Source organism: Cladophialophora yegresii (genome assembly GCF_000585515.1).
Source record: "Cladophialophora yegresii CBS 114405 chromosome Unknown aczIN-supercont1.2, whole genome shotgun sequence".
Lineage (NCBI taxonomy): Eukaryota > Fungi > Ascomycota > Eurotiomycetes > Chaetothyriales > Herpotrichiellaceae > Cladophialophora > Cladophialophora yegresii.
This window is the reverse complement of record NW_006913046.1, coordinates 911,860-935,995: the sequence shown is the minus strand read 5'-3', so window position 1 is coordinate 935,995 and position 24,136 is coordinate 911,860. Positions and strand designations below refer to the sequence as shown.

Here is a 24,136-nt window from a genome sequence, read left to right as displayed (position 1 = left end):
ATTTTCACATTAACATGATTGCTCTCCAGCACTTTCAGAGTTCTAGACTAGTTTTAGCATAGCGACATGAAAGAACATTGACTGAGACCACCTTATAGCACTCGGCCCTGATAAGATCCGCGCTGACTCTGAAGAAACTCTATCATTGAACGTGCGACCTGGAGCTTGTCAGATGATGTGACAGTATATACAGAAGCTGTCGAGGAAGTACAGCAAATCCTTCCTCTGCAATGGCGGCGCCAAACCGACAAGCAGCTTGGGGTTTAGAAAGAGGCTGGAGAAGCAGCACAAATCCTCTGCCCATGACGCATATCGCGAACGGACAACCAACCCCAAACCTAGTCTAAGCTGAGCCGCTGGATCCAAAAGCAAACCGCCCACCCCCATCGCTTGGTTGACTTGCCGTTCTCTCCAAAAACTCCCCAGCGCTCGAACAATGAAGAATAGAACAGGAATTCGTAGTGAGCACGAGACAAGTGGTCAAGTCAGTAGATATCAACCCTCAACCATCTCTCTTCCTTGCAATTCTCCGTAAGGATCTCATCCATATCGTTCACGTCCTCTGCTTGTGCTTCTTCGCCTCCATTCGGCGCCTTCTCGTCCTTCTTTTTCTGCACGCTCTCGACCTCGTCCTTGTACGCCTCGACTTCGAGGCCCGAGTTCCTCATGACGGCCAGCATGGCCCGCACGTTGAGCCGGATCGTCTCGACGGGGTTCTCGGCGTTCATGAGATAGCGTGTCAGCTTGGGGAAAAGGACGCCGAAATCGGATTGTGAGAGATGGGCCGTGTTCGGGATCAGGAAGAGCTGCGGGTCGAGAGGCGAGGGCGTGTTTGAGGCGGGTGGGATGACGGCCTGGACGGTGGTCTTACTTGAATCGGCTTCTTCCGAATCGGCTTCTTCGGGATTTGCAGGGTAGGATGAGTGCGATGAGACGCTAGATGTGCTTTCGCAGGTCGAGATGCTGGGGGATGGGGAGGGTGAGCGGCTGTGCTGGGCTGACGAAGCGGGTGTTGAGAGGGAGGAGGTTGAGTCGGAGATGGGCAGGTTGGAGGATGTAGACATCTCGTCCTGAGTGGTTGTATCACCTTCTTCGTCTACTGCAGCGGAATCCGGGAGGGGCTGGTTGATGGCCTCCCTGATGATATCCTCCTCGTCCGCAGTTCCCTGGTCCTGCGACTCTAGTTTAGAATCCAGCTGCATCTGCTTGATCTGGTTCACCGCTGCTCTCATGGACACTCTGTCCATATCCCTCTCGGCCTCCACACCGACCTGCCTCGTCTCTTGGGTATCTGTCGAGTCCCTCCGAGCTTCGAAGCCGGATCGCCTGTTCAGCATGATCTTGTCAAACGGGAACTCCTCGCCATGCGTTGAGAATGGAGTCAAAAACATCTCGTCGCCAGCATCTGACTCTTGGTCTTCATCCTGGTTCTCCGGAGAACCGCCCCGCGATACTACTTGCTCTGGTTCTTCCACGTCGACTGGTAGTTTATCGGGCGGCGTCGCAACGATTTGTGGGTTGGATCTCGTGCGTGGTTTGTAATTTGTACTGTCTTTGGATGTGCGCTTCTCGAGCATGTACATGGCCTCGGCAGGCTTTGCGGAAAGGGCAGCTTTCATCCGATTGATCAGTTCGGGCCACTTGAAAAATTCAGATGATACAATTGCGATCACATTCGTGGGAGGAGGAGCTTTGCCATCGCGTATTTCGCGATTGTAGCACGGTAGGGGCCTCTCCCACAGCCATCTGGTCAGTCCTGCCCGCAGAGGCATGGCCCATAGATCGAGCAGGATAAGGGGTGACTCTGGCGTGATTTGTCGCACGAGCTCGCTGTTTTCGATGGCTTTGTAAAGTGGTCGCCAGTCAGGGTCGTTTTCGAACTCTGTGTCTTTGAATGAAGGGAGATGTTGACGATAGTAGACCGATTTGACGAATTGAGTGACCGTGCAGGCGCCGAAGGAGTGGCCGGCCCAGGTGACGTGCCCGGGGCGCAGGTCGAGCACGTTCTTCAACGGCGGCCCCGGTGTGGTTTTCGTGCCCGCAACAGCGTAGTTGGAGAACGTCTTGCCCTCATTGAGACTCGTCAGAACCGTGAAAAGCTGTTCAAGCTCCCAAAGCCGTATCCGCAGCTGGGCATTGCGCGCATTGAGGACTTGCGCCGTGGGAGCATGTGGGTGCTTCTGGTAGGGGATTGTGGTGGATTTGCGCCCATCGGCCGACCGTATAATGGACATGGGGGCGCTTTGGTCTCGATGCTCAGGCGCCACGCACACAATACCAAAACTTGCCAGTGCTGTGCAAATTGCGCTGTAAGCATTGAAATTCCCTCCCAGGCCATGCGAGAAAATCAGAAGCGGATACTTGAATGACCCCTGTCTAGGTAATAATGGCGCATCGGCAACGCAGGGCAAGGTGGTCATGTTGAGTAAAGAAGGGACGAGTGATATTAGCGACGACACCCGAGGACTCGCTCCCAGGAACGAAGCGTACGCCTGGTTCCATTCTCGCTGCGGTGAGGGTAACCATGTCACTGAGGGTTTCGACTTGGCCTTGGGTGTTGTCGGGTAGAACAGTCGGAATTTTATAGTTGTGATCTTTTCGTCTGGTATCGGCGACGGCGATGGTATCTCTGAGACTGGGATCTCCCATTCTGTGGTACCGACTTTATGCGGCCCAAAGGGTTTCGGGAGCGCGGGAACCGGGCTCAGTTGTGGAATCATCGTGGAAGACCACTGTGTTGCCTCTGACTGCCGCAATCCAGGAACAAGCAAGTGGTCTCGTGCCTTGGAGTTAACGGCGGCTCTCTATGACACCGGACGGTATACGAGTAAAAGAGGTTCTAAGGGCTATTTGGACAGTATAAAGGCTCTATCGATAGCAAAATTTTGAAGAGAGGGCTCGCGCGTGTTATGAAAGGCGAGATGGTGATACCGAAGTGGTAGGGAGGTGAGAACCCGACAAGGAGCTAGCCAAACGCCTCTCGACATGGGGTCTGAAATTGGGCTTATACCAGGCGGCGATGTGGTGATCACTCGTGTGCTCACTTGCTTTGTTCTGCGAATTTTCTCGCATGCAGATGCTGATAGGCAGGTACCCATAGAGCCAGGTCGAATCACGGTGAATGATGAAAGGGACACCAACTGTGCAAACCTTGATGTCATGTTTGAGCATGTGATGGTCACGAAGTCACCCTCGCATCCACTCGGAGAAGGGAGACCCCGGGGCTTTGGGCTGGAATGGGCATGGTGGCCGTGGCTGAAGTGGCAATTTTAGGTGTGCCCGAAGAACGATGTCGAAGCAAGGATTTTCATGTTGTTCCGGGCTGACCGACCACGCCGGCCAGACACTTCAGGATTCGGAGTAAAGGTGAAGGGCGGCTCACCAATCATACTTGTACGCAGTGACGCTCGGACGTCGGAGAGATTCGTGACGCATTGTCGCGGTCTTGTTTCATGTCCAGTGTTCACTCTGCTCTTCTTAAACAATGAGCGGAAGGCGATGACGATCGCATTGCTCCTGTCGCAACTATCACTCCTCTTCGCTTTCAGCCATGCGCCGAGTCAACTGATGAGAAGTGCTGCACCGAGTACTCTACATAGAGAGTATTGCAGGCTCTGCAGGCCACTGATCTCTTGGTACTTTACACGTCTGGTCAGACGCGCGGCGGCGCGAGCCGAAGTGATGGCTGATGATCAGTTCAGAGGCTGAAACCAATCTCAGCGGACACTCCTTCCATTTCAGTCTGTACTCGGACAGAGTACAACACCTCACTATGCCATGGAATGCATACTCGATCTCCGTACAAGCAAAGCAGCCCCTGCGTGTACAGAAGAGAGGAGATCCAACAGGATAATACCTGCGCGTCGATTCGCTGCGCTGGAGGCGTCGCGCTTCTCGAAGAGGACAGAAAACACCGAAATCTCGAAACTGGCGCGTCTCAGCCACCAGATGCAGCCGCTTATGCAGGTTTTATGCACCTCGAGGCCCGGACTCTTCCAGCCTCCTGCGGCACCACGTCCTCCAACCTATAGTCACGTTGCTTTCCTCTTTCGCGCTTTCACGATCGTGCAATATTCGTGATATAGCTCGAGAACACTCTGCGCAACGACTCTTTTCCCCAATGGACTGGTTTGTTCCCTCCATCAAATGGCTCTCAACTATATCTCTCCTGTTCGGCCACCCGTCTCTTCGAGAAAGTCAGTCGTAAAGCCTCTTCCCAGTTCTGGTTGCTTGGCCTGCGCTCTCATCATCAGAGGTTTTGCATTGATTGTTATCTTTTTGTTGCTGGACCAGAATACACGGTACAGTTCAGAGGAGGTAGTGCCATCTTTTGTTGACCAAATAATCTCCACTCTTCTTTCCAATGGGCGTTTGAAAACAGGTGTTATCGTTGCTGTTGTACTGTTTATCCACGACCACCAGACACATGATACCCTTGTTAGCCATGCGCCAAGTTCAACATGCCCTCTACCACATTCGACAAATTTTGGCGGACAGATCTCACTCGCGAATGCTTCCTATCGTCTGTCCGAAAGGATGATCTACGGTCACTACGACTCGCCTGCAAGGTTCTTGCAGACGATGTTGCCCCAGCTCTCTTCAAAAACCTGGAGATCCGCTTCAGTGCCAACACCTTCTCGCGCAGGGCGCGTAGGTGTGCATTGTCTCGGATTGGCCCGCATGTTCGACATCTGTCCTTCACCATGCCTCACAGTACTGAAACCTTCCTACCTCCACTACTCATCCCGGGCACTCTGGACGAAGTCACATTTCTATACGAACCGAGAGTCGATAACTCAAGGCCGCACTCTTCCTCCAGCTCATCATCTTCATCATCGACATCCAAATATGGTTCCTGGGAAATGAATGACCTCTTGGTCAGGCAATATCCACCCCTGTTCCACGCCGCTACGAATGTGGATGCGTTTTCCCAAGCAATCAGTGCTATGCCTGGATTACGGCATCTTCATGTCTCTTGTCCAGGTCAGCTTGCAGGTCAACGATACCGCAAAGATGTGGTTGACTACGCACTGATCTCACTAAGGTTGGCGATTGAAGCTGCCAACCCCAGTCAGCTCGAAACGCTCACGCTGGCGCCAATTCATCCTTCGGCGATATTCTACCTTCGTCCCCAGCTCAGCATAGGGTCGTTACCATCGTCGGCACGAGTATGGAGGCGCATCAAGTCTCTCAACATCGAAATGGATAGTTTCCGGTATGGTCGAGACCAGCCCTCAGACCACCTGAAGATCCTCCACAGTTACCTCCAGACATTGCAGAGTCTTGAGAACTTCACGTTTCAGTGGCTCGGTGAAAAGGGTCCGTGTCCGCTCTCGCTTCACACGGAGCCATGCACATCGCGCCCGACCTCCCTTGATTGTTCACAAGCTTGCCCGGACTCCAGCACAAAATCACCTTGCAGACCTCTGAAGTTTCGGCGCCTACGGGCCATGCATCTCAGCAATGCTACTTTCGATGCCGACCAGGCGTCTGCCTTTATCATGTCTCACCGGAAGGTGCTGCATGAATTCCAGTTTGATCGATGCCACCTGAGGTCAGGGACCTGGGATGACGCTTTGGCTCCATTGACTCGCATCGGTAAAGACGGCTGGAAACAGAAACAGGAAGAAGTCATGGATGTGCCGATAATGCTTAGCCCAGCGGACGAGAAGAGTGAACTGGAATGTGTTCAAGAAAACTTGTGGGACGACGTTTTCCGCAAGAGCAAGGGCATCCAGGCTCTTCGAAAGATGAGTCTGAAAACGAAAGAACTGGTCCCAGAACAAGTGAGACGGCTGCTAAGAAATGCAAGAGTTGCGTGGACTTGAGGTCGCCCAGACATTGAGGGCGGTCAGTCAGTCAATGTTGCCACAGATGCACCGAGTTTACATGGCAAAAAGGGAAGAGACTACTCCTGGCCCTGGCTACTGCTACCAGGGCGTCGACTGTACAGGATAGATAGCGAAAACAAAGAAATGCTCTGTTGACTATACAAGTTTCTTTATAGGAGTTCTGAGCATGTACGGAGACACATATCTACTGATAATGGGGAAGCTTGCACGGCTAGGGGCACCGCTGCCGGCCTGAACAGCGAAATCCGGAGCGACCGAGTCAATCAATCCATGATATGTTTCATGGCCACCGAACAGCAATATGCAAATGGCAATGCTGCTCTCCTCGTGTGGGATGCTGGACGTTATTCACCACGGCCATTGAGAAATGCCGCATAGTTCCTTGAACAGATCATCGAGGGTGTGCGGGTGTGCACCGTCACAACCCCGGGATCCTAACTCGTACGGAGTACGGAGTAGTATATCCGGCATCGAGGAGTTCGAGGCCACGGAGCGTTAACGCCCCTGAAATAGTACCTGGTGGCTTCTGAGGGGCTAAAGTCAGCACTTCGGAGGCCAAGGAGCAGCTGAAGTCTGCCTTGAGGAGCAGCCCTAGGCCCCATGGGAACTGGTGGGACGTAGTCCGCAGCAGCGTTTTAGTGCCGAGGGCACATCACAAGGGATCGCACCGCCGCGCGTCGAGTTAGTGTTGTAAAGCCCGGCTTCCGCAGGGCGGCGTGAGCCTTTGACTTTCTCAACACCAAATCTCGTTGCACATGCCGCTGGTCTTTTGGGGTCGCTGTCTCACAAAGAACAGCCGACCACAACAATCTCTCACTCCTTCCTCACCCGCCATACTACGTCGCCACCTCCTGCGATATACATCGCATCCCTCCGCTCGTTCAGTAGTAAATCGACAATTATTGCATATTAGCTGCGCCGCGCTGCAAATAATCCCCGCCTACTATCGAGGGCTCCGTTAATCGCAATTGCGCATTCACTCACTCCTACTTCGACTACCGAACCCCGTCATTGAAATCACACTTTGCACCGGAACGCCGGTACCCCAAGGCCATGAAAATGCTGTGGCCTCGTACAAGGTAGCATGTACCATCGAAAGGCCTACTTCTATTGAGGCCGCACTATAGCGATGTCTTCTCGCGACAGGACACCCCCTAGGGCCATCGGACCGCAGTCGATACCTCTCAGAGATCTCTCAAGGCCTCCAGACAGTAGATCAGACGAGACAGAGGATCTGGGAAACGCAACTGTCGGCCATAAGAAGAGGCACAGTCGCACGAGATCCTTGTTGGTGGGACGTCGGACACCCAACTATGCACGGTTGAATGACCATGAAGAGTCTCCAACAAGAGGAGGTCCGTCTGGTGCAGCAAATCGATCGGTTGGACTTTCCGTGCGAGGGGGCGGTGGGAGTGGCAGAGAGTCGCCCGATGAAGACATTGGAGGCTTCGCAGCCGCGACGGTGGGATTAGACCTTCAGCTGCCTTCGACTCCTCCGAGTGTTGGGTTGCGGCGCCCTACGATAATTACAACAGTGGCAGAAGGAGAGGTTCACGGGGCGGAAACTCCCTTCTCCCCTCCAGACACTGACACCACCCCATTGACGGCGTCACAACGTCCGACATCTTCTCTCAAAAACTCAAGTTCCATATCCAGAGGTCAGAGGCACGACAGACAAGCAAAGGGGTCCAGTGTGCACTGGACTGATGGCGAGTCTCCTTCGTTCGTCCGGGGGCGGACATCCCACCTTGGAGACGACCTCCCGACCCTCGATACCGGAGCTGGCATGCATCGCAAATTGAGTACTGCAAGTGGCATCAGCCGCTTATCAGTCTCTCGCGCGGAGTCAGGGGAGCGGTCCAGGTCGTTGTCGCCGTCTCCCTCCCCAATGGCCCGCGCAAACTCTATGCTGCGAGAAATATCACAGCGTGTGGTCAATCTAAGCAACGACTCCGACATGGTGGAACAGAGCATTCGACGCAAGTCTTCCGTGCGACAGCACAGACGCCCAAGCACGACCTCTCCCGCACCACCTCTCCCAGGCATTGAAGATGAGGAGGAAGCTCAGCCACATCAGGCCCCTCCACTCGAGAAGACACCGTCCGCTGAGGTGACGGCTGAACCCTTCACTCCCTTCACCCCTTTAGCTCCTTCGAACCCAGTGTATCACCCAAATCCCCTCCTCGGGAGGACGTGGGGCATCTTCGGACCTGAAAATGCATTGAGAAAATGGCTGTGTGAAATCCTGGTTCATCCATTAACCGAACCGCTGATATTGGTTCTGATCGTCGCACAGACCGTGTTACTTGCCGTCAATGCTGCGTCCGACGCCGTGTATCTACAGACCCGGACGAAGCGATGGGGCACCACTGGGTTCGACTATGCCATCTTTGGTTTGTTCGTAGTGTACACTCTGGAGCTCATTGCTCGCACCATCGTGTCAGGGTTCATCTCCAATCCTGTTCAGTTCAGTACGATCAACCGTTCTGCCGGTCTCAAGAAGGCTGTTCTTCACAAGGCTCACACCTTGTTCGCCCCGCAGGACGCTCGAGAAGCGCCCATGATGGCCAATGATGCGCCAACTCAGCCATCTATCGTCCGCAGCTTTACAGGCCTCCCAGAACCAGGTGGGCCAGGCCACACAAAACAGCAACAGAGGATACGCCTGGCACGTCGCGCCTTTCTCAGGCATTCTTTCAACAGGCTTGACTTCGTAGCCGTTGTTTCGTACTGGATATCCTTCGTGATGCAGATAAGTGGCGTGGAGGATTCGAAGCATGTTTACGTTTTCAACATGCTCAGCTGCCTCCGGATCCTACGCTTACTGGCTCTGACGGCGGGGACATCGATCATCCTACGAAGTTTGAAAAAGGCCGCTCCGCTGCTCGTCCACGTGGCTTTCCTCATTGGCTTCTTCTGGTTGATTTTCGGCATCGTTGGAGTGCAGAGCTTTAAATCGAGCTTACGGCGCACTTGCGTCTGGGTTGGAGATGACGGTTCGGGCCAGAATTTCACTCTCAACATTGCGCCCGACACTATCCAGTTCTGCGGTGGCTACTTTGATGCCGTGACTGGCGACCAGATGCCATGGCTCAAGAGTGACGGCTCAAAGGGGGCTAACAGCGCAAAAGGTTACCTTTGTCCTCAAAACTCGCTATGCGTTGAGTCGGGCGTTGGGCCTTACAATGGCACCGTCAGCTTTGACAACATTGCGCAATCACTCGAGCTAGTCTTTGTGATCATCAGCTCCAACACATTCTCAGATCTCCTGTACTACCTGACCGACTCTGACTATCTTGCCGCTGCACTCTTCTTTGCTGCTGGCATTGTTGTCTTGAGCTTGTGGCTGGTCAATTTGCTAGTCGCTGTTATCACATCCTCGTTCCAGATCATCCGCGAGGAAAGCAAGCAAAGCGCGTTTACTGCCGATAAGATCGACGGACCGCATCTCGACGAAGACCCGATGACCAAAAGAAGCCAGTTGAAGGAAATATACGACAAGACACATGTCTTCTGGGTTCTTGTCATCGTATATGACCTCGTTGTGCAGAGTCTGCGTAGTGCGACTCAGAGCTCGAGCCGAGAAAGCTTCATCATGAACTCGGAATCGGTGGTCACCTTCCTTCTTCTGCTAGAGATTATCCTGCGCTTCTTGTGTGACTGGAGACACTTCTTTCACGGGAAGAGGAATGTCGTCGACCTTGTGCTGGCAATTGTCACGGCAGTCACGCAAATCCCGACAATACGCAACTCTGGTCAGGCGTACGCGTGGCTTTCGGTCTTCCAGATTGCTCGTGGCTATCGAGTCGTCCTGGCTGTGAGGGTCACTAGGGAGCTGGTCCTGGTCGTGTTTGGGAACATCGTCGGTCTCCTGAACTTGATCCTCTTCGTGTTCCTGTTCACTTTTTTGGCCGCCATCTTGGCATCGCAATTTTTCAGAGGAGAATTTCCTCCGGCAGATGCGGGTGGAGAACTCATCAATGTCACCTTTTTCGACATTTGGAATTCTTTTCTCGGGATGTACCAGGTCTTCTCTAGCGAGAACTGGACCACCCTGATGTATAACTCCACCCAGTTCAACAATATGTGGGACACGGCCTGGCTGAGCGCAATATTTTTCATTCTCTGGTTCGTGGTGTCGAACCTGATTGTCTTGAACATGTTTATTGCTGTCATCCAGGAAAGTTTCGACGTATCAGAGGACGAGAAGCGTCTGGAGCAGGTAAAGGCATTCTTGAAGCAAAAAGAAATGACCGGCTCAGCGTCTGGAAATTTGTCCCTTGCCGCTGTCTTCAAGATGGGACGGGAGTCACTCAGACATCGTGACGCTCTCGAGTACGGTTCAGCAACAGTCGAACAGCTTCTCAAAGAGGCTGTTGTGAAGGACTTTTTGGACGAACAAGATCAGGGCCTCGTGCGGCGACCAACGTCCATGCACCTTGATCAGATACCCACTATCAAACCCGGCTTCCTCTCAAAGTACTGGGGAAAGGTCACAGGCCTTTATGGAAACAGAGAGCCGAATCCTTTCTACTCGAATGCAACAATGTCCCGCGCCAATGAGGATTTTGATCCTAGGCTTGTCGCACAGAGGGTGGTGGCAACAGCAGAAAACCGTCGGCGGGCTCAACGACAATACCTGCAAAAGCATCCGAAGTACAATGTCTCGCTCTTCATCTTCAAACCCGACAATCCTATCAGGAAGCTGTGCCAGTACGTTGTTGGCCCCGGCCGAGGAAGCGAACGTGTGGAGGGTGTTTCGCCCTTCAAACCTGCGTGGTATGCTTTCTCTGCCTTCACCTATCTTGCTATTGTGGCCATGGTCATCTTGGCCTGCATCACAACCCCATTGTATCAGCGAGACTACTATCTCCAAAACTCGCTGAGCATTACAAACTGGTTTGTCTGGACCGATTTGGGCTTTGCAGCGCTCTTCACCATTGAGGCGGCCATCAAGGTAATTGCGGACGGACTCTTCTTTACGCCACACGCCTATTTCCGTAGCGTCTGGGGGTTCATCGATGGCGTGGTGCTCATTACGCTCTGGATCAACGTAATCACAGCGATGTTCCGTGACGATGGTGTTTCTCGTGCTGTCGGCGCCTTCAAGGCGCTGAGAGCCTTGCGCTTGCTCAACATCAGCGACACTGCGCGACAGACCTTTTACTCGGTCATTATTGTGGGCGGCTACAAAGTCCTTGCTGCCGCATTTGTCTCAATGAGCTTGCTCATTCCATTCGCAATACTGGGAGTTAATCTGTTCAACGGCAAAATGGAAGCCTGTAATGATGGCGATTTCGGCTACAGTGCACTAACCAACTGTGTCGGAGAGTACAACTCGACTCCATTCAACTGGCCAGTGTTGGCTCCAAGACAGGTCGCTAACCCATGGTTCGACTTTGACGACTTTGGCAGTGCCTTGTTCATCCTCTTCCAGATCGTTTCTCAAGAAGGATGGGTGGATGTAATGTGGTCCGGCACGAGTATCACAGGCAAAGGACTGCAGCCGGAGTCTTATGCGTCAACCGGCAACGCCGTGTACTTTATCATCTTCAACTTGCTGGGCGCCGTCTTTGTCCTGACCTTGTTCATATCTGTTTTCATGCGGAACTACACGGAGCAAACTGGTGTCGCCTTCTTGACCGCTGAACAGCGATCATGGTTGGAATTACGCAAGCTGCTGCGACAGATCTCGCCTTCTAAGCGCTCTCTGGGTGTGGAGAGCAACAAGTGGAAGAAATGGTGCTACGACCTGTCAATTCAGAAACGTGGGGCGTGGCAACGGTTCATCACGTTGGTCCTGGTCTTCCATTTGATCCTCCTGACGGTCGACTTCTATCCTGAGCCCGAGTGGTGGTCAAAGCTACGAAAGTTCATGTTCCTTGCAGTCACACTCGTGCTCATCATCAACATCGTGATCCGAATCATCGGTCTCTCCTGGAACCGATTCCGAAGAAGCTCATGGGACTTGTACTCGATCTTCTCGGTGTCAGGAATCTTCGTCACCTCGCTGATTTCATTCTCTTCTATCGACAACCGAGGCTTCGAACAGCTTCAGAAACTCTTCCTCGTCTCGGCAACATTTCTCCTCATTCCGCGAAATAATCAACTGGACCAATTGTTCAAAACTGCTGCTGCATCTCTCCCGCTGATTGCCAACCTCTTGGCCACCTGGTTTGTCCTGTTCCTGGTCTTTGCGATTGCCTTGACCCAGGCATTTGGCCTGACACGGTTTGGTCCCAACGAGAGCAACAATGTCAATTTCCGAACAGTGCCGAAAGCTCTTATCCTACTCTTCCGGACAAGTATAGGAGAAGGGTGGAATCAGATCATGGAAGATTTTGCTAGCATCGAGCCGCCGTTTTGTGTGAGGGAAGATAGTTTCTTCGCGAGCGACTGTGGCAGTGCCGGATGGGCAAGAGCACTATTCATCGCCTGGAACATCATCAGCATGTACATTTTCGTGTCCTTGTTTGTGTCGATGATCTTCGAAAGTTTCTCCTATGTCTACCAACAGAGCAGTGGGATGTCGATCGTCAGTCGAGATGAGATCCGGCGCTATAAACAAGCGTGGGCCGAGTTCGATCCAAACAGTACCGGCTTCATTTCCAAGGAACAGTTCCCACGGCTGCTAGGGGTAAGTTTTAATCTTGCAGACTTTGTCTACTTTCATTGACAGCACGCAGGAACTGTCCGGGATCTGGCAAATGCGCATCTATGACGGTGATTTCACGGTAAGGGCTATCAAGGAGGACTGCTCCGTCCAGCCAGGGGATCCTGTCCGACCACCGGGGCGAGTTGTGGATGGCCTGGACCTCGACAAATTGGCCGAACGAGTGAGCCAGATACCCGTCAAAGAGATCCAGCAGAGACGGGCGCGTCTCAACGTCTTCTACCAAGAGGTCATGTTGACGGCTGATCCGGACCGTGGTATCCCATTTACGGCGGTCCTGTTCTTACTGACGCACTACAACGTGATCACTGATTCGCGAAGTTTACGCCTCGAGGAGTTTCTTCGCCGACGAGCACGTCTCCAAAGGGTGCAGGAGACGATCCGCCGGAATACCGTGGTTGGCTTCTTCGACACTTTGCACTGGTCTCGCAAGTTCAAAAAAGCCGTTGAGGGGCGCAGGAACAGCCGCCTGGCCGCCCCTCCCACCCTCCCAGTTCCTGAAATCTTCATCGAGGATCCTGATGATAACATGGAAGGTAGCAGCCTGACTGAACCGCGAGATTTTACCGAGTCTCGACAGTCGTACACGCCCAAGAAATACTCTGTCAACCTGCCGCCCATTGATACGTCGTTGCCGTTTGGCAGCTCTTTACGAAGTGCATCGCCAATCGACGGGTCGCCTGCAAGCAGCCCGATCAGGACGAGGCTCGGATCGATGGATACATCTTATCAGGGGGCGACAAGATCCTCGCCCACGACGCCGACGTTGAGTCACAGCCGACAGAGCAGCAACACCGGCCAGCTCGATGGACAAGGAATGATGGAGAGCTTTGACAACTCTGCCTGGGGCGAGAGTATACGCAGGAGCTTCACAACGAGGGGGCGAGGCAGCAGCACTCGGGGTTGAAGTGCATGACTACAAGACATGCTCGGAAAACAAGAGCTGACGACTTTATGACGAGAAACTCTTCGTCACATTTTACCTGTGAATATTGAAGGGGATGACCTAGCTGGCTTGATGAAGTTTTCGGAAGGGAATGAACATATGGAAGCATAGCGATGGCGTTGTGGAGTCTGGGGTGAAATAATCTCGACTGGGTGCAGGACTGAGAAAGCTATACGACAATGGATAGACCTGGTGTCATTCATGTACTCCGCATATGCTGTGTCGACACTAAGAGATGGCGAACGACTTGGGCAGAACACTATCATGATACGGATTCGAAGTCTGACATGAAATGTTTGAATAGCGCCTGTGCTACACAGATCCGGGAGCTCTTAGTCGTGGTCCACGTCTGAGTAGTGCACCTACCCTTATGTCAACGCTACGGAGTACTTGGTCTAGTGAAGTCGTTCGCCCCTGTCGGGATTAGAGTTGCTCATCTCGGAGGCTAGGGTTTTCAAAAGTGTCTGCAGCTTCAGATGTTGCACTTCGGCCTCTGCCCTGGCTGAGCTTGCTACAGCGTGACACGTCTGTGGGAGATTCGACTCACGACTTCTCTATCTGACACCAAAGCACCAAGTCTCAGGCACCTCAGGAGGCGGCGAGACTGGATTGTTCGTCGACCCTTTCAACAAAGTGCATGTCGACCCGAAGCAAGCCGGAGGATTTCTCAGCTGAAACGCCTCACGACGCCAATCGCGTCTGGCAAGCGAGATCAGCGAAGCGGATCCCACCCAACCCGCGTCTTGGCTCCGTGTCGAAATCTCGGTCGCGCGTTCGGCGTGTGTTTCGGGACCTTTTGGGCCGCGTCAGGACGGGCCAGAGGTGCCAAAGCAAGCCACTCTGCCACTGTTGGAAACACCCCTGCAGGGTCCAAGGATGCGAGTGGAGCACGAAGAGTGGAGGCAGACGATGGCCTCGAAGGTTGCCAGGGACATGCAGGGTCGATGTTGCGAAGCTTCCTGAGAGACTGGATAACGGAGTACTGTGGTAACTAACTGTTCAACTGCAACAGCTCGTCCTGTGAAGATGAATGCGGCCAGAGACCAGTGGAAAATGAAGAGATGGGGACTCACTGTGTACTGTAGTAGACCTGCCCCAACTTCTTCGTCGCGTCACGGGCGCCTCTCGACGCCTCCCGACGCCTCCCAACCCCCCAAGAGCTGCAAGCTGCAAGCTGCATGACACTCGCGTTTTACGTGTACCACAGTAGCTTGTTTCCTTCTCATCCTGAATAGTCTCGCTACCCCACCTTCTTCTCCTGTACACAGGAGTACTGTGTAAGGAACAAGGCTCCATGGCGTGACAGGAGTGACTGACTGACTGACGTTTCGACGCCCGAGCGATGCTTGTTTTCCGGGATGTTCTAGCGAAACTTTTGCTGCCGTACTTGCTGTGTGGTGGTGAAACTCTACTGAAGCTGATACATATTCTGCCTTCTCCGCGACCACGGCTGCATGCATACTTGGTGTCTCTTCCAGTCTCACTCGCTTCTTGCAGAAACATTCTTTAACTGACCCCCCGCTGGTCACACATTCCTTTAGCACATCTGTACAGTTGTACTCCGCACCTGCGCATTCTCTTCTTGCAATTGCAACTTTCTTCACATTCATTCACTTGGAGACCCTCTGGGCACCTGAGCAACTCGTACACATTGACCACATTGACCACATTCCTTCCGTCCCAAGAAAGAGCTTGACCGTGGCTGGCCAACATCGAGCAAGGAAATTATTTACTTGTCGACCGACTTCTCAGACAGAAGAGAGAGAGATCTGTACTTGCCTTCTCCGGTTTCAAGTTCAGGGAGATACCATGGCGGTTGCACAGTTAGTCTCTCTGTTCGAGACCATCCACGAAGAGTCCTCAATTAAACCAACTTCCAGGAGCCTGAGCCTTCGGAGCCATCATCATCACAACATCTCATCTTCATCCTCAAAAGTCCGTCTGCACCTGCAGACCATCTTCAGCCACAATCCTCTCCACCGATCGACCAAGAGTCATAGTCCTTCTTCAAGCGACATGACGTCCCCAGCCTCGTCGAGCCGATCCTCTCCAAGTTCCTCCTTCCGTAGCTTCAGAAGCCGGGTTCGAGCACCGGTTACAGACCTCGACTCTGCCATCCTCTCCTCTCCCGTCTCCGTCTCGGCCCTCCCGAGCCATCAACACCCCCAACCATACCGGATCCGTCGACAGCCCTCAGCCATCGATCTGGCGCTGCAAGAGGAAATTCTATACGCCAATGAGGTCGAGACGATCGGGTTGGGCCTTCTCGAGCCCAGACCTCGAGCAAACACTGCTTCATCAACTGGATCGGCGGCCTCTCAGCAGCAATGCTCCATCATGGAATTCATGCACGAGACGGCCGTCACGCCTGTCGTTTTGGACTCGATCTTCGACGTCATGGAGCGGTCATAGGCATCTCTCTCCAGGTCGCGACCCACGGTCTCGGTAGCAAATACCACGTCTGACCGATGTCTCGATCGTGCTACGTACCTTCCAGCACTTAAGACCCCATGGTGAAGTGTGGAGTGTGGATTCGACGACGTGGATTTTTCGGCTCTAAAAAAATGCATGTACGATGCGCCATGTAAGAGTACGGAGGGGATTTGGGATCGGGATTGCGCTCTGGAGTCTTTCTAGCGGCGTTAAGACGACGGCCTCGGATTTGGTCCTGGTGCAATGGATTGGAATGCAGGGACTTGAGATGGGGAAGGGGGGCAAAGATTCATGCACTTTGACGTTTTACGATACCAACATACCGACATATACTTTGCTAATACAGAGGCACCACGGAGAGCAATCTTCAAGTTTTGAAAGTCATTGCGCGCGCTTGTGCTTTTGTTTCTCTTTCAGACAGTTGCTTCAGCCTTTATCGATCTTGGACGAGGTCTAGAGGAATAGAATGGAATGACAGGAAAGGGGATGACAATTTGACCGGTCGGAACTCCTTGAAGATCGTGCAATTTGAAGGCATCTACATTATCCATCGGTGTTTTTACGCCGTTCTCTGAGCGGTCAGAACTTCTCCGAGATTGTGCAATTCGAAGACGACTTCAATTCACAATAGTGTGCTTCCACAGTTCTCCCTGCGATCTTCAGTTGATCTAAGCGAGATGCGAGCTATGTCTGTACGGAGTATATCTATATGATATGGTATCGCCATCACACTGCAGTATATATATAACAGGCAGACATGACCAGCAGGCAAGCAGAATGACAGGTCGATGGTTCAGCTTTCCCACGCCACGACAGACACCGAATCTCTGTCCTTTCCGTTCGTAGACTTGCTCCCACTATTCCTAACATTCATTTCAATCATCCACGGATTCATTCGGAAATTTTTCATACCATTTCATTCCATGCACGACCATCCATGGTGTCGTGCCCACGGGATTCATTCAAGAGGCACGGCACAGCACTGTACGGCATATTCCGTACCACATACTCAAACGTACTAAGTTAGAACCCCTCCTGCAGACTCGCCACGAGGGCCTCATCAATGGCCGCCTTCCTGAACCCCGGGGCTCGTCCGAGACAGGCGCCATCCTCGACCATGCGCTCGAGAAACATCTCCACGTCAAACGTCAGAGGAGTTTGCCTCCTCGAGCCTAAAAGGTCGGAGAATGTAGGTGGAGCGCCAGGGAACGGGAAACTCGCCTCCCAGATGTCGTCGTCTCCGTTGGTGGATTTGGGCGTCTCGGCGCGTGACGTGGCCGGAGGGAACAATCTGGCTGTGGCTACTCTCGTGGTCGTGGTTGCGGCGGTCTGGAGAGGCGCGTACAGCTCCGACGACAGGTCATGCTGGGCGATGAACGGGTCGGGGAAGCGCTCGTCGGCGAGTAGTAGCGGTGAGGGCGTCCGTAGTGCGTTTTCGAGCGGGGAGCGGTCAGACGTGGATGTCCCGTCGCTGGTGGTGGCACTGGTTGATCTGACGAGAGAGAGGACCGCGGGGTCGACTTCGACGAAGCTGCTCTGCCCCGTCAGGTACAACCCCTTTGTCTTGAGGTATTCCTCGACATCGTGGCTGTCGAACCAGACGCCGCCGAAGCCGATGTTGTCGAGCATTTCCTGCATCGAGGCCTCGAGCCGGGGCGTCTCGGCTTCGACGTACGGCTGCGGACCGAACGCCTTGGCCGGGCTGACCATGTTGGGCGGGAAGATGGGGTTGCCGTCGTCGTCACGGCGAGGGAAGTGGGTGCCCGCGCCGCCGATGTGGAAGAAGGGCACGTTCCAGTTCTCCAGCGACTCGCCGGCCCGGCGCTTGAGCATCTCCTGGAACCGCTGGAGCATGCGCCTGCGGTTGGAGAAGCAAAAGGTGAAGCGAAAGACGCGCTTGATGTACGCCGGGTCGATGTTCGGGCTCGTCAGAGTGCGGAACGCGCGCTCCAGACACATCCGGTGCAGGCGGCGCGCGAACGTCGTCTCTTGGAAGGAGTACGTGTAGGAGGAGCCTTGGGGCCTGTTCGGCGGATTGAGAGGTCTTTCAACAACGAGTTTCTCATACGGATCGTCGTAGAGAACGGTCTCGGGAATGGTGGTGTGGAAGGAGAGCACGTCGTTCAGGCCGTGGATGTTGGAGTCGTCCATCGTCCAGGCTGTCTGCGGCGGTGCGAGGAAGGTGTCATCGGGCTGCTGGCTTGTGGCGCGTGATTGTTCCATATCAGCTTCTGCATCAGGGGAGCCGCGGTCGTTGAAGCTGACAGCGCGACGTACATCAGCCTTTTTGGTGGACGATTTCGTAGTAGACGAGGACAACTTTGCGTCTTTGGGCCCGCTGCCTCGCCTGTTGTTCCTTTTCTCCCCTGCTTCGGGAGACGTCTTGCCTTCACCCCGGGTGAGAGCCGCAATGGCGGCCTCTTCTTCATCGTCCGACTCGGGTGATGCAATCTTGGAGAGGGCAACAAATTCTTCCGTGGCCGACTGAAGCTGACGGGCCAAAGCGTAATGAGAGGCCAGGATGCCGGCGTCGACCATGTTATCGTGCAGAGTCAGAAAGGTCTTGTTCATTTGTTCGATTGTATTCTGTAGGGCTGTAACTTTCTGCTTCAACGCCGAGATGGTCGTCTCCTTACGATGGCGGTACGCCCTTTGTGCCAACCGAATCTGGGTGCGACGGCGGTCTGCTGCTGTCTCATCGTGGGTATCAAGCCTAGGACGGCCCCTCTGCTTCTTCTCCATTGCCTGTTCATCGCCTTCGTTGGTCGAGGCTCGCTTGATGGACTTTGCTTTCTTCTGGGTCGAAGGTGTGTCTTGTTCGGCAGAGGAGGAACGATTGCTCCCGCTCGCGGCAGACCCAGCCAGCACGATACCGCCATAAAGCTGGTCCATTGAGGTCGTTGCCTTTCGTTTCCTTGGGTTCTGCTCCTCTATCTCATCGTAAGGCTGCATCAGTCCCTGGGGATACCGGGAAGCGGACAAGATATCGAGGTCTCCACCAACGGGTCGCTCGACCGCCTGGGAGGACATCAGTAGGTGTGTGGGGTTATCCAGGATCGATCCAAGAGACGAATATGCTCGATCGCCATATGGTTGTTTTGTGAAGGCGTGCATTGGCATTGTGAGGGACATGGTCCTAGTTGACACACCAGGTCGCAAGGATGATTACTGAACCTGACTGCGAAAGGCTGGGGAAGGCTGAGGTCGGACCAATGTACAGTGTCTTTGTGTCGCTGTGTCCAATAATGGTGATTAGGACTCGTGATCGGTATGTTGTCTCCTCCTGAATGGGTAATTGTGATGGCCCACGGAAGTGGTATTCCAGCCGTCGAGTGAGCACACTGTCATCAACCAGTAAGTTCCCCCTGCCGGGTACCTGCTGGTGTATGTCTAGTTCCTCGACGCCGTTAACTCTTCACGAGCCAGCAGCGGATAGTGTGAGGTATGTCAATCGTCCAAGTCTCTAGAGTCGAAGCGCGGAGTCTGTCAAGAGGCAGGTTCCAAACAGCAAGAAGGTGGCCGTAATACTAGGTGGCCATCCGGTGATTGCTGCTTTACCAGGGTTTGACTGCCAATGCCACGGGCTTTAGTCAGGACCCGCTGGGTACTTACGCCGCAGACTCATATGGTGCGTCACCGTGAGTTTTCTCTACAATCAGGCAGGCGGTCGTACGCAAGTGAGGGAAAAGTGACCGTCAGCTGTCTGGCGAGAGTCACTGTGTCTCTCAAAATCCCGAGCCAGGGCCGGAAGGGCTGGGAAGAGATGAGCTGGCTTCATGGTACTCGTATCTTATTATTGCTCGATTGGGGATTTGGTGTCATCGACATGCATGCGCGCTCATCCAAGTCTAGCTAGAAGGGGATTGGATGGTTGAGGAGGAACGTGTTGAATAGTAATCATGGTCCGTGCCCGAGACTGCCTGCTCACCGAGGTGCCGCTTCCACCACACAGAACTCAGCTTGCCCGCTCACGTGCCCGCTCTCTTGGCTAGGTAGGCAACCCGTACTCGTACTTGCACACTACGTCCGTAACCCTAGGCCGGCTGAGCCCCGCGGGGCCTCGAACCTATAGGACGCGGCTTACACAGGACGATCTCGCTGGTTTTGGCGCCCTTAGTCAGTATGTAGCACCCTGGAAGAGGACATCCAACACTGGCCATTCTCGTTCTTAGTATGAATAGCTATGTACGATTAATGCCCTATGGCATAAGATCAGCCCCCATTATTACCACCCACTCGGAGCCCTCAGAAGTATATTATATTTACCCAGTTCCAAAGATGTGAATTATCCATCTCCATCGTCTCGACTAGTGGCAAGAAATTCATCTGAGGGTGGTCGGGAAGTTGCCGTGACCACGAATGGGACTGCTCGCAGGTGGAGGCTCAGGTCGTTAAACTGTTGGTCATCCTAGTGTATGAGGCATGGAGTACGAGGTACTGCTGACATGATGTGCATCTCGCTTTCACATCTCCGCGCCTTCAGTCTCTCCTGGTGTCTGTCGCGAAGGGTTGCGAATGAGGCACTTCTTACCGGCTTGAATCTCTCCAGTGGACCTTGCATTGTGTCACGGATAGACTTGTTCGAAGTATAAAACGAATATAATCACAGGGGCTCGATACTGTACTCTTTGACAGTTAACCACGAAAGTTTGCCTGTCTCTTGGTTTCCATCTCGTCTCAATGACCCAGCTCCGCGTAGCCGATGTGATGTAAGCTCGGCTTGTTCAAGTCAATTTATTCTCATTCATAATGACTTGCTCTCACTGATATCCGCACCCTTGGCAGGCTCATTTCAACATTGTGACAGGTCTTCTGTCTTTTGCAAATCCAGCTAAGCTCCTAAACACCGTCGCTACTATCATGCCACGTCGCTAATATCATGCAATCAACCGGCATGGGTAGGTTACGCACAGTTACTTGCTCGAAAACTGTTCCAATAAACAGGTCTCCTGTGCTGAATCCAAGACCTGACACATAAAGCTGCCGTCTGTCCGCCTGTCGTGAGAAGCTCATTGTCGCAGGATAAGTCCCAAGGTTTCACTCAGGCGCACTGTGATCTGTACCCGGGTTGAAACTCGCTTCTGTTGGCCGAGAATGTTACCTGGTAACTTGCTGATCGGCCTTCGGGCGGACTCCCACTGATTGTCGAGCTTATTCCCGGTTCCGACGTCTTCGTCGAGCCTTGACTCCAGGCTTCCATAGAATGCCTCGACAATTCTTCTCACCACACTGGCACTTCACCAAGTCGTCCGATTCTTGGCCATATGCTGCGAGGGAGTCGGCGTTTGCTTCTTCTTGAGATTCCGCTTCCAAAGCACCTTCTCCAAGATAATCGATCAGTATCTCAGTACCAGCGGGGATATCTCTGATCGCGAAGAACGCCAGGTAATACAGTTTGCGATCCTCCTTGTGCGTCTGGACTGTAAAACACCGTGCATTCGGGTTGCAACTGTGGTTGACAAATCGCATAGCTGACCCGAAGTATTTGCCGTCCACATGATACGTGGTGCTGTTGGACATTTTGGCAAACCAGTCCAACGAGTAAATATAGGCGGGGTCATCGTCGTTCTCGGCTTCCTCCCGACGTGCTAGCTCAGCCTCCGTGATTACTTCGCCGAGATACAGCTCGATGAACTGGCCTTTCACGATGTCCTGAGATGAACGTACTCCAAAGCCGTATTTCTGAGTTTGAAAGATTTCTAGAGGAACTGTGCGACCTTTGCTGACCACGCGATTCAAACAATTCCGGGCGCACCTGCAGAACTCGTTACACTCGGTTATCTCGTAATGAGGTCCATCAGGCTCGATCTCGCGTTCGATACATTCGTCAGAGAGGACCACAATGCCGTCCGGTCGTCGGGTGTAAGTCCGAACCTTGGTAAAGCATACGCATGAAGACAGGGAGCAATCGGTGCATTTACACCCTCTGTTCGTCGACGCAGGCGCGGGTCTAACTTTCTCGCCAAGGATGTACTGGTTGATAAATTGGAATTTGCCGTGAAGACGCTTATCGTTGACGTCATTAGAGAAGGTTAGAGGTGGCGTAACCTGCTCGTCAAATCGACTCGTGAGAATGTCTCTGGCAGTACGAGAAGGATGGATGAGTTTTGTGTTGAGTCGTAGGCCTTCTACTGATTGTGTTAAGGACTCGACTTCTAGCCGAATATCGCGTCGGTTCACCCTTCTCTTCTTCTTGGATGCCGCTCTTCGCATAAAAGCCTGCTCTTCTTCGTTTTCCACGCTGAAGGCTTTCGAATACCCCGTCTGTCCGAAGTACTGCTCGACCAATGCTGGACTCTCCTGTACAAGCTGAGTAGAGTGCTTTAGTTGTGTGAATAGTCTCTTTCTCTCAGCCTCACGTTCCGCTCTAGACTTCGGCAGCGGTCCTTGGAAATGTTGGAGTATATTTCTAGGCGAGGTGTTAACCTCAACCACAATATGTGAGTGTTGGCTTGATCGACGAGGCTCGGGAGTTGTTTTGCGTGGCACCTCGATTGACACATTGGCCGAGCGGGTTGACTTCTCGATACTCGTATAGGCCGGATGAATAGAGCTATGTGGCTTCTGGACGCTCGCCGGCCTGTTAATACCTTCTCTTTTCCGGTCGACGGCTCCACCGTTGGACAATATGCCGGACGACAATTTTGAGTGGCCGCCATCTCTTTGTCGCCATCGTGAACCACTCTGAACTGGACCAACAAAAGGTGATCTGTAGCTGTTGGACTGCCTCACCTCTTGGACCTTTTCGAATAGAGGACTGCCGGGAGTGGTAGAAGGCTTAGCATTTCGGGTTGGTAGTGCCGACGATGAGCGTGAGACTGAAGGACTCGGAGACGAGTCGCCTGTGAAGTCAAGTACATCAACAGCTGACCTCGAAGAGACCCGTCGAGAATCTCCGTTTAGCTTCTTTTGAACAGCTGTAAAGAGAGATCTATCAGGTCGAGCAGTTCGTGATCCGGCTGCTGGAGGTGCTGGAACGCGATTTGTCTTGGCATTCTCCAGCTTGACACGTGACGGTGAGTTTGACCGGGCGCCATTTTCAGCAGGCGTGCGCGACTTGTGACGCTTGGAGGGAGGAACTGATGGTAGCTATCCAAGGGTCAGCTAAGCGAACAATAACATTTAAGTGGGTTCAGGGGTTTGTGAGAAGGGGAAAGAAGTCGCGTCTTGCGCATGAGCTCACCTCGCGTTGGGAGTCAGAGTCAGACAATTCGATCACGACCGGGCTTGCCTGCCGCTGGAAAAGATCAGACGGTTACTTTTTGCTCTCCTGTACTCCCTGAGGTGAATCAAGCTTGAAAACATAAAAGTATACTTATACATGAGTGTGGGTGCATTGGGGCCAGCACCCAGCTGAAGTTACTTGTAGTGGACAGTGCAGCTGCATAGGCTAAAAAATAGCTATAAAACATGCAGGTTAAAGCGGACGAGAAAAAGTGAAAGAATCTCACTTACCAGGTTATCATGTTGGGTCTCTTCCAGCCTGCGTTTCGCGGGCATCATGGGCCCTGCCACGGCCATTGGCGCAGTGTGCGGCACGGACCTGCGCGATTTCCGCTGTACAATTCCTGATTGCTCATTTGAGAAGCAGCATGAGAGGAGATGTTAGTAGCGGCTAATGCGGACTTCCATCTGTATTAGTTTGTGGTTAGAAGGTTAAAAAAGAAGGTAGAAGGTAGGTGTAAAGAAAGAAGAAGGAGAAGTTAAGGGTAAGACAACTTTATTTGCCACAGCTAAGCCTAATTTAGTTACCTTACTATATAGCCTAGTTCCTATATTATAATATGTATCATTAATAATTAAGTGAATAATTAAATAATTAAGTGAATAATTGAATAATTAAGTGAATAATTAAATAATATAGACGTATAATTCCCAATAAAATATATATAATATTAAGTTAATCAGTAAGAAGGCGCTAAGTAAGGTAAGTAGATATCTACCTTTCTATCGCAGGCTCTTGTTGTAAAAGACTAAAGTACTTTCCTCTCCATGAACTAGAGGAAGAGTCTGAGGATATGTCACGAACGGCTAAGCACGCCGCCGTACAGACACATCAGCACCCGCTGCCAAGGCTAAGGGGTCAGACCCTTATCTCTCGCCGCCTCCCCGCATGAGAGACTCTTTCTCTTCTCTCATTGTCAGGAACGCCTAGATGGGCTTAGCGCTCTAGGCCTATATAGCTTGCTCCTCGCATGCGAACCCTCCTCGTTCCGCATGCTTTGAGTCTTC

The 24,136-nt window shown here is 52.9% G+C and overlaps 6 protein-coding genes across 6 annotated transcripts; 3 read left to right on the top strand and 3 right to left on the bottom strand.

Annotated features, from left to right (window-relative positions):
• Positions 1-485: 485 nt before the first annotated feature.
• Positions 486-2,720, bottom strand: A1O7_02248 (uncharacterized protein; the record flags this gene model as incomplete). Its single annotated transcript, XM_007756282.1, has 1 exon — positions 486-2,720. The coding sequence occupies one exon, from the start codon at positions 2,718-2,720 to the stop codon at positions 486-488; it is 2,235 nt and encodes a 744-aa protein (XP_007754472.1).
• Positions 2,721-4,460: 1,740 nt separating this feature from the next.
• On the top strand, positions 4,461-5,828 carry A1O7_02247 (uncharacterized protein; the record flags this gene model as incomplete). The annotated part of the gene is made up of 1 exon (XM_007756281.1): positions 4,461-5,828. The coding sequence occupies one exon, from the start codon at positions 4,461-4,463 to the stop codon at positions 5,826-5,828; it is 1,368 nt and encodes a 455-aa protein (XP_007754471.1).
• A 1,153-nt stretch (positions 5,829-6,981) lies between these two features.
• On the top strand, positions 6,982-13,432 carry A1O7_02246 (uncharacterized protein; the record flags this gene model as incomplete). Its single annotated transcript, XM_007756280.1, has 2 exons — positions 6,982-12,489; positions 12,539-13,432. 2 exons carry the CDS (start codon positions 6,982-6,984, stop codon positions 13,430-13,432), a joined length of 6,402 nt encoding a protein of 2,133 aa, XP_007754470.1.
• Positions 13,433-15,355: 1,923 nt separating this feature from the next.
• A1O7_02245 (uncharacterized protein) lies at positions 15,356-15,883 on the top strand (the record flags this gene model as incomplete). Its single annotated transcript, XM_007756279.1, has 1 exon — positions 15,356-15,883. Exon 1 carries the CDS (start codon positions 15,488-15,490, stop codon positions 15,881-15,883), a length of 396 nt encoding a protein of 131 aa, XP_007754469.1. The 5' UTR covers positions 15,356-15,487.
• A 1,044-nt stretch (positions 15,884-16,927) lies between these two features.
• Positions 16,928-19,024, bottom strand: A1O7_02244 (uncharacterized protein; the record flags this gene model as incomplete). The annotated part of the gene is made up of 1 exon (XM_007756278.1): positions 16,928-19,024. The coding sequence occupies one exon, from the start codon at positions 19,022-19,024 to the stop codon at positions 16,928-16,930; it is 2,097 nt and encodes a 698-aa protein (XP_007754468.1).
• A 2,031-nt stretch (positions 19,025-21,055) lies between these two features.
• Positions 21,056-23,425, bottom strand: A1O7_02243 (uncharacterized protein; the record flags this gene model as incomplete). The annotated part of the gene is made up of 2 exons (XM_007756277.1): positions 21,056-22,993; positions 23,360-23,425. The coding sequence occupies 2 exons, from the start codon at positions 23,423-23,425 to the stop codon at positions 21,056-21,058; spliced, it is 2,004 nt and encodes a 667-aa protein (XP_007754467.1).
• Between the last annotated feature and the right edge of the window lie 711 nt (positions 23,426-24,136).